The sequence below is a fragment of the Miscanthus floridulus genome, chromosome 4 (assembly GCF_019320115.1).
Source record: "Miscanthus floridulus cultivar M001 chromosome 4, ASM1932011v1, whole genome shotgun sequence".
Classification (NCBI taxonomy): domain Eukaryota; kingdom Viridiplantae; phylum Streptophyta; class Magnoliopsida; order Poales; family Poaceae; genus Miscanthus; species Miscanthus floridulus.
Window position 1 is genome coordinate 21,412,695 of NC_089583.1, and position 13,277 is coordinate 21,425,971.

Sequence of the window (13,277 nt, forward strand, 5' to 3'; positions counted from 1 at the left end):
AAAAACACCCATGTGTTGTATAGCATTCCTGTAAGTTTAAGAGCCGCCGGTGCATTTTACTTGAACCAAATTATGAGACTGACTTATTCGGACAATGAAAGATTTATATAACACTAAAAAGGGCTGAATAAGAATCTTATTTGTAGCGCTGCAGATAGTCCACAAGCTCATCCACGTACTGCTCTTGCTTTGTCCTGTCGCCGACCACCCTCTGCATCTCCCTGGCATTGCGAGCGAGCACCCCGCCCTCATCCTCCGCCATCACACGCCGCACCGCCGCCGCGACGTCGTCCCTACGGAACGATCCATCAGCGTCGTTCCTCGGCACATCGATGCCGACCCGGCTCGCCGCCATGGCTCTCGCGATGAGGCCCTGGTCCGCTATGAACGGCAGCATCACCAGCGGGAGGCCGAACCGGAAGAGGCTCTCCACGGTGGAGCCCCAGCCGCAGTGCGTCAGGAACGCGCCCACCGCGGCGTGCGCCAGCACGCGCACCACCCCGCGCCCCGCCACGCGGGCCTCGAACCCGTCCGGCAGCAGCGCGCCGGAGTGGCCGACAGGCCGCCGGACCGCCCAGAGGAAGCGCGCGCCGGAGAGCTCCAGCCCGAGCGCCAGCTCACGGACCTGGTCCGCCGTCACCGGCGCCTCGCTCCCGAGCGCCACGTAGATGACGGACCGCTTGGGCTGCTCGTCCAGCCACCGCACGGCGTCAGAGAAGGACCCGTCGTCGTCACCGCCCCGGGCGCCGTCGTCGTCGTCGTCCTCGGGCATGAGGAGGCCCGCGGGGACGACGGGCTTGCCGAAGAGGTCTGTGACGAGCGGGAACAGACGCGGCTCCGCCTTGGGGCAGCTGCGCTGGACGATGAGGCGGCAGCTCGTGTGGTGCAGCTGCCAGAAGCGGTCCGCGTCGGACACGCCGGAGGCGTTGGGCCGGAACGCGGCGGCGATCCACTCCGCCTCGTGGCGGCGGAAGGACATGGTGGTCGGGAACGGTATCCACGGCGGCTGGACCATGAAGTCCTCCGTCGTTGTGCGTGGTTGCGCCTCGTTCTGCTGCTTGGGGCCGACGTAGGCCACGAAGCCTACCGGGAAGATGAGCAACATGGCGCACGCGATCTTGCGGCGGCGGGGCAGACAAGAAGGAAATTAAAATTAAGAAAACTAATTAATACTCACTTTTAATTAGCACATGCTACCGAAATATATATATCGCCTTGTGCTCTTCAGCGATTGGCCAAATCCAGCTTTGAGCGAAGTCGAGGATGATCCAGTCAGGCTTCCTCGAGAACGCGGCCGCCTCGGCCTCGCCGGCGGCGGCACCACAGCCCTCGGCGACGAGGCGCTCGAACGGCGCGGCGAGACCGTCGAACGCCTTCTTGAGGAGCTCGACCTTCTCCGGCGGGACGTCGGCCGTTGACTCGGCGCCTTCGGGGATTCCCTCGACCTCCGGCAGGTCCAGCTTGATGACGCGTAGACGCGCTGCGAGCTCCGGCGGGACTGAGCCCAGCCTGGCCGCGTTCCTCGGCGTGGAGACGAAGGTGACGTCGTGGCCGCGCCGTGCCAGCCGCTTGGAGAGATCCAGGAATGGGATCATGTGGCCGAAGGCCAGCCATGGAAACACGACGATGTGGAGAGCTTCTTGGGTGTCCTCCATGGCCAGCCACCAGATAGCTTATTAGCTTGACAGTGCAGATGAAATAATGGAACGGTAGCAGTAACACCCTGATATGATATGAAAGCATGACAGCAAAAGTTTCTTCGACTCAGATTATTTGATGATATAAAATGGTACATCGTGATCTACGCGTATGTGTTTATATATATATGTTAAGTTTCATTCAATCGATCTTTGGCTTCAATCACTACATAAAATGGTACATCGTGATCCATGCATATTATATTTTAAACCATGCTTCAATCACTACATTTTTAAACAATTTGTTCCCAATTTATGTATGTAGTACAATAGGCGATGTGAGGCTTGATGAATTATATAATTTGTGGTGTGGAATCTATATCCAAATTGGTGTTAAAAGCTATTGTGTAAATTTCACAAACTCCCCAGCATTTGAGGATCACAGTAACAAACAGATCAACTACTGTGTCCTTTTTTCTTTTCTTTTTTGACCAAATCAGCAGGGGAATCCCCTACCTTTTTTTTTTTTTTTTGCTTTTCCATTAAATGAAAGAATGATATGCACAGCAATAAAAGGAGAAAACGAAATTGTGTCCATTTATTAGAAGGCACACCAATAATCAGGGTGGTTGCCTAAACCAACCGCTTTTCTTTTTTACTTTGAACCGCTGCATACGTCAGCAGGTGCACATGGTGTCAACCTCACCGTTTCTCCATACCACATCAGCCGCGTCACTAAATTGTAAGCAAGAATAGTGAGGTTGGCATGTGTAGGCTTAAAATGTTCAATATATGGTTTGGTTTGTAAGACAACTACTAATAGTATTTATTTGGATGTATAGGGCTAATTGTTAGCCAACTAATATTTATCTCTAGTCTAACCTATCAAAACAGAGGACTAATATGTCGACTATTTTTTTATTAGCCAAGTCTCTAGCAAGTTGGTGGTTGGCCAACCTCAGCTAATTGGGCTAATTTTTAGCCCTAACTAGCTCAAGCTGATCCAAATAGACCTTGAGTATAATGTAGATCAACTGATGGCAAGGGTGAGAACGAGCACGAGCTAGATCTTTTTGGGATCAGTTTGCATTTTATCAGCCTGTTCGGGAGGCCGTAAACGATCGTGGATTATTTACTGCTGGCTGGTTTGGTGTGAGAGAAAAACACTATTGCTGGCTGGAAATTTACGATCGTTTACGAGCAAGCGAACAGGCTGTATATCATTTGCTTACTCCCTGTCCCCGATCACACATACAAAAAAAAATCATCTAGGTTTTTGTTTTAAGTCATCTTATTTTAACTTTGACTATCATCGATATCAAAACTTTAATATAGATTAACAACATAACATTGGATTACTAAAATTTTTATAAATCACGCTTTTATTAGACACAGCTCTTTGTGTAAGATAATATATTTTTATAGCTATTTGCTAGTTATTAAGAGTCAAATGTCCGTGGGACAAACCTATATGGATTTATTTGTACAATGGAAGGCTCTATATTTGTGATGAGAGGAAATTGTGGAGATGTTAACTTTCAGGGGATTATATTTGTGATTGTTCAGGAGATTTATAATTTTTATCAAGGAAGTTGATATTATTGTTAGCTCATCTCTGTTTCTTCTATTTTCTGTCAATCTCTGCCTCAAAAATGTGAGGAACACCAAATTTGCAATTGCTACGAGGACGACATTGGCATTTTGTTTTTCCCGTGATGTTATTCAGCGCATACCTGTTTGGATCCTCTAAATTAGGCTAAATTGGACTTGCTTTTTTCATCCATCTTGTTTGGACGGACCATGAATTGGAAAGCAATATTCTGTGCTTTTCCACGATCCGAATCGGCAGCCTACTTGAGATTATTCAGGGCCTAAAAATATTTCATTATTGTCCGAATAATGTTGCCTCTAACATTTTGGTTCTAATAGAATTCAGTATAAATTGATGAACATTTGTTATGAAATACTTGCGCCCTTGTTCAAAAAAATCATTTGTTTTCTTGGTTGGCATATCCTCAATCGTAGTCAGACTCCAAATGCGGTCCTAAGTCCTTTTCAACGCCTGGGTCTAACCGAGGCCTTCGTGGCCGCCGCTGGTCCCCTTCCCTCTCCGACAACTCGCTGGAGGTTGGAGGGAGTGGGGATCCATCTTTCTAATAAGTTTTTCAGTAGATCGAGACTTATTAGGGGTTAGCGTCTCTCCATGAAGTTTTTTTTGGTATTGGGGATTTGTCTCCTCCTTTTCGACGATGGCGAGGAGGTAGAGTAGATTTGGTTTCTCCATGGTGACTCTGATGAAGATGAGGGCGACAACTACTATGTCAGCAACTTCCTCGGCATGATGACATAGAGAATTAGGTTTGCGGATGGCGACATCAAGGCAGAGATGATATTGCAGCCATGAAATAATTTTCTTCGATTTTTTCTCTTTTGTTGTGGTTAAATCTAACCATGATGAAGGACTAATGAGAATAAGTATGTCCCTCAAGCCGATCACTGGAGTTGAGTTGGGAAGACTTAAATTAGTTTTCCTTATTCTTCAATGGCAGATGGAAGAAGGAAGACAAAAAAAAAAGCTTATGCTCAACTCCATCTAGAGAAATGTTGACCGCTATTTGTTGGGCATTCTGAAGCCTTTTGCCGAGTGTTTGCCTTTATGGTCATCCATATAATTTGTCATATAGGTTTGGGTTTGAGATTTTTGAGCTATACGAAGCGTGAATACAATATAGATGTAGAACAGTTTATGGGGACACGTATTGTATTCCAGAGTGCTTGTAACCTGATAACTTACTCAGCTATATTTTAATATAATTCTTCTTTCGTCTTAAAAAAAATCTTTGATTGTTGTCTTATCCGAATTTTCGGAAAAAACAATACTCTCTCTATTTTGAAGTATACAGGGCGAAGCATCAGTGGTACGAGGATGAGCTCTTGGAACGTTTCCAGATCTATTACCCAGACCCGGTCGTGCAATTTATCAAGATTTATTGTATTTTACTTAGAGCATTTCCAAGAGTACCCAATATTTTCTTCGTAAAAACATGAAGTTTTACAACTCCTAAAAAAATATTAGAAGGAATAAAGAAGGCTATCTCAAGGAGTTTTTAATAATCCACTCCTAAAATATAGACATCAATTTTATATCAGAAATATTATACTATTTCTAAATTATCCTAACCACTTTTATATATTTTCTCTTGTACATTTGCATCAGAAACCCTTTTGTACTTTTTGTTCTTTCCACGTCCTTCCATCTTTAGATTGGCTGACAAACACGCACAGGAGAAAAAAGATACGTGCAACTCAGAAGCGCGTAACTTCCGACAAACACGCGCGGGAGAAAGAAGATACGCGCAACTCAGAAGCGCGTAACTTTACGTGAAACGGGACGACTTTTTGTAAGTTCTAAAAGATTAGGAGGATGAATTACAAGCTATTAGAGAAGGATTTTTTCTTATCTTACTAAAACAAGGATTAGGAAGAGATTTAGGAACTCTCGGAGATGCTCTTACCAACGGAGCTCTTCTACCATATTTGTATCCACAAGTCCAATAGTCATTAATTATCCCAAATTTCTCAAAGAAAGTAAGCGATAACTTGATCCGATTGAATGCCCAAGCATAACATCAGGGGAATAACAAAATGCCAATGTCATGCTCGTGGCAAATGAAAAGTCGGCGTTCCTCACATTTTTGAGGCAGAGATCGACAGAAAATAGAAACAAAGCTGAGCTACCCTGAGAACAATAATATCAACTTCTCCGATCAAAAATATAAATACCCTGAATAATCACAAATATTCCCATGAAAGTTAACATCTGAACACTTTCCTCCCATCACAATCCTTCCATCATAAATATAAATCCATATAGGTTTGTCCTATGAACATTTTACTCTCAACCAGTAAATATCTATAAAAATATGTTATCTTAGAGTAGATAAAGAGTGATATCTACATAAACGTATGTTTTATAAGAAATTTCATATCATCAATGTTATGTTCATTAAGTTTTGATAGCGATGATGGTCAAAGTCAAGAGAGGTTTACTTAAATGACAAACCTTGATTAAATTATATCTATGACCGGGAGTAAGCAAATGATATAAAATGCAAAAGATATTTTGTGAAAAGAGACATCACAAGCATGAGGCGTAGAACCCACCAATTCAGATAATAACATAAAGCCAATCCCTAGTACAACACAAAACACAAGATTTCACCAGAACCAAGGCAAAGGGAACATTTCCCGACACCGTACTCGTCAAGTCAAGCAACAAATTCGAAGCATTCGTTCCACCCAATAGGGACTAATTTGATCACGGTTGACCCATTTTTCAACTTCTCACCAGAGTCTGGTTCAGTCCCAAGAACTCGTACTCTGACCACCACCATAGCCGCTACCGCCGCCGCCGCCATAGCCACCACCATATCCTGATGATCCCCCATATCCACCACCACCGCCGCCTCCACCACTGCCCCTATCTCGCCGGAAATCACGGCCACCAAATCTGGCACCGCCACCTTGTCTGCGGTTTCTACCACCTCCGCCTCCGTAGCCTGAACGGGCAGCGTACCCGTCGAGCCACTTAGGAACCTCCTGGTTGGCCTCTCTCATGAGATCGCTCAACGGCCTTGCAAGCGTAGTGTTGCTCTCGTTGAAGAATGCAGTCGCCAGACCAGATTTCCCAGCACGTCCGGTCCTTCCAATCCGATGAACATAATCATCTATATCATTAGGGAGGTCAAAATTAATCACATGGGCAACATGTGGTATGTCAAGACCACGAGCAGCAACATCAGTCGCCACAAGGATGGGAGTTGCTCCACTCTTGAAGGACCTAAGAGCATGCTCCCTTTCCTGCATAAAGAACAAACAGTAATATGGTCAACCACATATCAAGGAATCTCAAACATTAGGAGTACATAATAGTCACATCATTAAAGCAATAGCAATAAAAATTCAGCAGTCCATGTGGATGAAAAGTGAATCTATTTTCTGAATATGCAACTCATTATCTTTCTACTCATGAATTGTACTCGAACGATTAACTCTCCAGGTCCAGGAGCACCAAAGAAGAAAACAGTGATTTTTCAGCAAATGAAATAACAGCGTCAGATGTGTTCTTTTGTATTCCAATTGCTAGATGTAATCAACACCCTAATAACACTCTCCAATAAAAATAATCACCCTGTTCGCTTGTTGGTTTCAGCGAGGCTTATTCAACCAGCCAACAGTGTTTTCCTCTCACAACAAACCAGCACCAGCCAGCCCAAACCAGCCCAGAAACCAAGCAGCGAACACGCCGAATAATTTAAATTTCAAATGTACACATCAATGGCACCTTTTAACGTACTGAAGAAACAGAAAAAATTGCAAACTTTAGAGTTTGAGTTTTATTAATTGGATGCCCAGATTTTGATTTTTGAGCTTTATTCATTTAGCAGATACACAATAATGTCAAAAAAAACATAGGTAACAAAATTGTTTTTGATATATGTACTCTTTTCTATTGATATACTAGCGTTAATAACAAATCCAATTGCACAATTGATTACTCATATTAAGTGATTAAAATAAATCCTATTTGTGCTGTACACTATTATATCTTAAGCATGCACATGCGCTATTGGTTGCAATGTAAAAAAGCATGCAAGGTGGTCAAACCATGAAACCTACAACCTACCTGTTGTGTCCTGTCTCCATGAATGCTAGTTGCAGGGAATCCATTTCTAAAAAGCCAGTCCTCCAGAGCATCAGCACCCCTCTTTGTCTCCACAAAGACCAAAGTAAGAGCATGCTGCATCAAACAAAAAAAAAAGATAAAGTGCCATGAAAACTATGAACAAGTTAGGAAATAATAATATACAAAATAGTATGATATAGCCATTAAGTTTGATAGGCAACTTCAACCTAATCATGTTCAACCTAAAACATAACAACAAATCCTGAAAAATATAGTACCTTTCCATGTGTCTCATTAGCCTTTTGTGCATGAAGAAGGTCCATAAGGTAGCTTCGTTTGTCTGAATCAAGGACAAACTCCACCCTCTGAGCAATCAAATCGGTGCTTGAACCAACTCTCCCAACAGCAAGAAAGATGTAATCAGCAAGGAAATCTGCAGCCATCCTCTGCATAACAATATATGAAATATTCAGCACACAATTCCTATTCTACAGCGAACAACTTGTGATAAAGATCCTATAATAGCAGAAATTAAACAGTCTCTAATGAGTAATGACAGTAAAATTTCTCTTTCCACAAAATGCTTTGGCAAACACCACTATAAAGTAACCAAGTCCATATGAAAAAACTCGACCTGCAGGGGGTAACCAAGTTCATATAATCCCCGTATTTGAGGCATGACCATCATACCATTTCCCGTTCCATCAATTAACTGTGTTGCACATATCCAAGAGAAAATAATGCATGATAATACTAAAGATGTTTTGGAAGTACATAGGAGAGGTAAATACGGACAAATGGTACGCTCATTTTCTTTACAGCTTCTTCATAACAAAATTTCCGTAGGAAATGAAAAGGAACACAAATATTTTCAGCAAAAAGCCTACATTATATGGTGACCCATGCATAGTTGTGAAACTCAGCAGTATTGCAATGCAAACAGTCTCCATAGCTCTAAAACAATTAGTCAGACCCTTGTTCAAAAAACACACTATGCCAGAAATAGAAAAAATAGGGTCCGTCTTCCATATTTTTCGATCGAACAAGATGCCTGACAAGTGGAGAAGTATATTGGTACCGATCTACAAGAATAAAGGGGATATTCAATGTTGTACTAATTACCGGGGAATTAAGTTGATGAGCCATACTATGAAGCTATGGGAGAGAGTTATCGAGCATCGCTTGAGAGCAATAACGCGGGTCGCTATGAACCAATTTGGTTTCATGCCCGGAAGGTCAACCATGGAAGCCATTTACTTAATAAGACAAGTTATGGAGCGGTATAGGGAGAAGAAGAAGGATCTACACATGGTTTTTATTGACTTGGAGAAGGCTTATGATAAAATATCAAGGAATGTTATGTGGTGGGATTTGGACAAACATAAAGTCCCAACGAAGTACGTCGGGCTCATTAAGGACATGTACAACAATGTTGTGACTAGTGTTCGAACAAGTGATGGAGACACGGATGACTTCCCGATTAGGATAGGACTACATCAAGGGTCAGCTTTGAGCCCTTATCTGTTTGCCTTAGTGATGGATGAGGTCACAAGGGACATACAATGGGGCATCCCTTGGTGTATGCTTTTCGTAGACGATGTAGTGCTAGTTGATGAAAGTCAGACAGGAGTGAATCAGAAACTGGAGTTATGGCGAAAGACTTTGGAGTCCATAGGTTTTAGACTCGGTAGAACTAAAACTGAGTATATGAGATGTGACTTCGACACTACTACTCGGGAGGAGGAAGATATTAGTTTGGAAGGTCAAGTAGTGCCCAGGAAGGATATCTTTCGATATTTAGGATCAATGCTACAGAGAGACGGGGATATTGATGAAGATGTTAGCCATAGAATCAAAGCAGGGTGGATGAAGTGGAGCAAGCATCTGGTGTCCTATGTGACAAAAGGGTACCACAGAAGCTAAAAGGCACGTTTTATAGGACGGCGATTAGACCTGCTATGTTGTATGGTGCAGAATGTTGGCCTACGAAAAGACGACATGTTCAACAGATAAGTGTCGCGGAAATGCGTCTGTTGCATTGGATTTGCGGTCATACAAGAAGAGATCGAGTTCGGAACGATGATATACGTGATAGATTAGGGGTAGCACCAATTGAAGAAAAGCTTGTCCAACACCGGTTAAGATGGTTTGGACATGTCCAACGGAGACCTCCAGAGGCACCGGTGCGTAGTGAAATTCTAAGCCAGGATAGTAACGTGAAGAGAGACAGAGGAAGACCGAAGTTGACTTGGGTAGAGGCAATAAAAGGAGACTTGAAAGGATAGAATATACCCAAAGACTTAGCCTTAGATAGGAGTGGCTGGAAAACAGCTATTCATGTGCCTGAACCTTGATTGCTTCTGCTGGGTTTCAACTCTAGCCTACCCCAACTTGTTTGGGACTTAAAGGCTTTGTTGTTGTTGTTATTCCATAAATTAATAATTTTCTGATCAAACCATGATTGATTGCAAGAATTGAACGCAATAGAACTGACCATAAACACATTTTTTTTGTGTATCAAGTACACAATCATGGTGATGAAGAAAACCACAAGATAAACGACTACACATGCACTCATACAGTGTAGGCACCGCATATCCGTTGGTTGCTTCAAGTGTATGAAACCCCACTAGAGTGACAATACACACAGAATACATGACATTTACTTTAAGGGTGGAAAGAGAACAGGAAAGAAACAAACCTGTATCTCTTTTGGGAATGTCGCACTAAACAACATTGTCTGCCTCTCACCACGTTGAGGCATGTCCATGCCCTCAACAATTTTACGTATCTGTGGCTCGAAACCCATATCAAGCATCCGATCAGCTTCATCGAGAGCTAAATACCTTATCATTTGCAGTGAGACTCTAGCCCTCTCCAACAGATCCATTAAGCGACCAGGAGTTGCCACCAGGATTTCCACACCTCTCTCTAACTCCCTCAGCTGCAATATTTCAAGAAACACATTATAAACAAAGATGATTTTCTCATTGCATTAGTATAGACCAAAAATCTATAACCCAATGACACCACAACATTCTGATACATAAGAAAAAATAATGATGCAACTAGTGATTCAAGACATGTTTCCTTTCATATCCAGAGATCTATATACTTGATGTGGCATGGAGACTAGCAAAAGAATGCTTCGTATCTATTTTTGTTACACTTCAACAACCAATGTAGACTCTCCAATAGCAATATGAGAGTCAACGCACCTTTTCTTCCTTGCGGTACAATACAACTACAATATTTTACATTAATTGCCATGTACCACTTCATTCTTACAGTAGAAACGAATGTAAAAAAAAAAGTTTATGGCAATAGATATTGTTAAAATTCCAAACTGAAAAAAAACATCGATAATTTAAACTGGAAAGAGGCACAATAACTACCAAACAAAAAATATGTTAAGAGATATGCAGCAATTAAAATACCAGGAATCACAATAGAAACACATCATCAACAAAACGGGTACCTGGTTAGTTATTGGTGCACCACCATATGCAACCACAACTCTGACACCAGTCTGGTATGCAAACTTCCTTGCTTCTTCATGGATCTAAGGCATTAATCGTTAGTCGTTAGAAGAAAAACAATCAAAATTAAAAAGATCTACATATATTACTACTGACTAAATGTTTATCGGTTTGACATACTTGGACCGAAAGCTCACGAGTGGGTGATAAGATCAGAGCCAGAGGACAAGCAGTCCTTGTACTCCGTGACCTCTGTTGTGGCCTTGGTGACTTTAAGATGCCACTGATGATTGGGAAACAGAATGCAGCAGTTTTTCCAGATCCAGTCTGTGCGCAAGCCATGAGATCCCGCCCAGCAATGGAGATTGGGATGGCATAACGCTGCACTGGTGTTGGTTTCACATACTTGCACCTCCGGATATTCTCATTCAATGCGTCACCCAAATCAATCTCTGCAAATGTGTTGACTGGTGCAGGCACATCATGGCCACTGGTCTCAACAGGGATGTCTTCATAGGCATCAAAATTGATGCCAGTATTCTCCTGGCCCTCGAAGTCAACTTCTTCAGCCTCGGCTTTGGCAAAAGGATCAGGCTCACGGTCTCTGCGGTCCCAACCCCCAGGACGGGAGTTCCAGGCACCACGGCCTCCGCTCCCGCCACCACCACCACCACCATAACCCTGGCGAGGAGCACCAACACTGCCACCACCACCACTACCATTCACAATGCCAGCCCAGCGAGGGCCACCAACAGCAGTGCCCTGACCAGAAGGTTGTGCAGCAGCCGAGGGCAGTGGTCCACCTTGTACCGGTGCTACTAAGCCCGCTTGGGTGTCAAAGCTGGCATCAGCTGGACGGCCACGGAGGTGAGGCGGCACGTAAGAGCTGCGCGTGGGGCGCGAGTTGCCATGAGTTGCAACAGAGCCGTTTGCAGCAGCAGCAGCAGTCGCGGGCGCCGATTCCTCGGCGTTCGCAACTGAGTCAGCCCATGAAGATCGCATAATTAGCACGAGTCACTTGATGGAGATGCCCCGCTCGCAGATTTAGCCTGAAACATATTTTCGACGCAAATTATAGCTAAAGGGGCAAGCGAACCGCAGAAAACAAATTAGTAGAATTTAGCCAATAAAAACAGTACAGAAATCTAAAATCCAGTATGATTTTTGCGATTGAGGCAAGCAGGGGCGGAACCAGTAAAGGACTTGTTTATACCGCTATACACCCGATAATTTTTGCGAAACAAATCGAAGCCAGTAGGCACGATACAAATATACACCAGTACTAGATCAGATCCGAATACAAATAGCCAAATAGCTGAAGTTAGGGTTTGGGTGCTCGTTTCGCACGGCAGGAAGGGAAGAGAACGGGTAGGCATACCTAGTGGTTGCTCTTTGGCGGCGAAGGGACCGGCGAAGACCTGGGAATCTGCGTAGGAGGAGGAGGCGGCGGCGGCGGCGTTGCCCAGTCGTTGCCACGAGGGAGAGGAACTTGTTGCAGGTACGGGGTGAACGGGAGAAGAAAAGCGAGACAGCGGTGATCGAAGGGGGCTCGCTACCTATCTTGTGGAAGTAATCAATCCAGCGGCAGCCCAGCGTAAATATGTAACAGGCCCAGAACGGCCCACGAATAATATGCAGCCTCGAGAGTCTCTGTGCAACATCGGGAGACAGACTTTCAGCCCATCATCACGTGACATGGTAGCATTTTTTTTGAGCTTTCGCTAACGACGGACCGACGCTCGTGTTAGCTTTTCCCTTTGTTACATGCGGGCCATGCTAGCGCCCGGACTGCCGGGAGAGTATGTGCGTGGGTCCGCCTAGCTACATGCGAGAGAGAGCATAGCGTGCGTACCCTAATGTGAGAGAGAAAGCACAGCACACGTGGCCCAATACGAGAGAGACCAATACGAGATAGAGATAGAGGGATAGCACAGCGTGCATACCCATGTGTTAACCTCGTCTACATACTCTACCATGGGGACCTTGGTGGTGCAGGGGCGCCTAGTTCCGTATGCGTTGGGTGCTGGCCCACTCTGCATGCATGAGAGTGCTTGGCCTTTTGGGCACTGGCCGTCTATTGCGTGCACGTCCGACTACTGGAGCTGCTAGTGTGACAGAGATAGGCAGCGTTGTATGCGCGCGTGCAGCGCATGTATGCCCACAAGTCAGAGTGCGCTACAATATATGCAGCATATAGATAAAATACTTACAACATACGTCTAAAATAGGTGAAATATACACTTGCAAAATACGTGTATAGCTACTGCAACATATGCAACATCTAGATGAAAACATGCAACATCCAAATGAAACAACTGAAACATTTGGAAAACATACTTGCAACATACGTGTATAGCCACTGCAACATATGCAATATCTAGATGAAACACTTTCAACATATGTTTTAAAAAATAGAAATATTTGAAACATACACTTACAACACACGTGTATAGCCATTGCAACATATGCAATAAC

The 13,277-nt window shown here is 43.9% G+C and overlaps 2 protein-coding genes across 2 annotated transcripts; both read right to left on the bottom strand.

Annotated features, from left to right (window-relative positions):
- Positions 1-105: 105 nt before the first annotated feature.
- LOC136551124 (UDP-glycosyltransferase 91C1-like) lies at positions 106-1,666 on the bottom strand. The gene is made up of 2 exons (XM_066542711.1): positions 1,215-1,666; positions 106-1,117 (listed from the first exon to the last, which is right to left on the bottom strand). Exons 1-2 carry the CDS (start codon positions 1,653-1,655, stop codon positions 137-139), a joined length of 1,422 nt encoding a protein of 473 aa, XP_066398808.1. The 5' UTR covers positions 1,656-1,666; the 3' UTR covers positions 106-136.
- Positions 1,667-5,786: 4,120 nt separating this feature from the next.
- LOC136549525 (DEAD-box ATP-dependent RNA helicase 52B-like) lies at positions 5,787-12,338 on the bottom strand. Its single transcript, XM_066540827.1, has 7 exons — positions 12,181-12,338; positions 10,983-11,851; positions 10,802-10,885; positions 10,025-10,267; positions 7,602-7,769; positions 7,324-7,437; positions 5,787-6,497 (listed from the first exon to the last, which is right to left on the bottom strand). The coding sequence occupies exons 2-7, from the start codon at positions 11,802-11,804 to the stop codon at positions 5,997-5,999; spliced, it is 1,932 nt and encodes a 643-aa protein (XP_066396924.1). The 5' UTR covers positions 11,805-11,851; positions 12,181-12,338; the 3' UTR covers positions 5,787-5,996.
- Between the last annotated feature and the right edge of the window lie 939 nt (positions 12,339-13,277).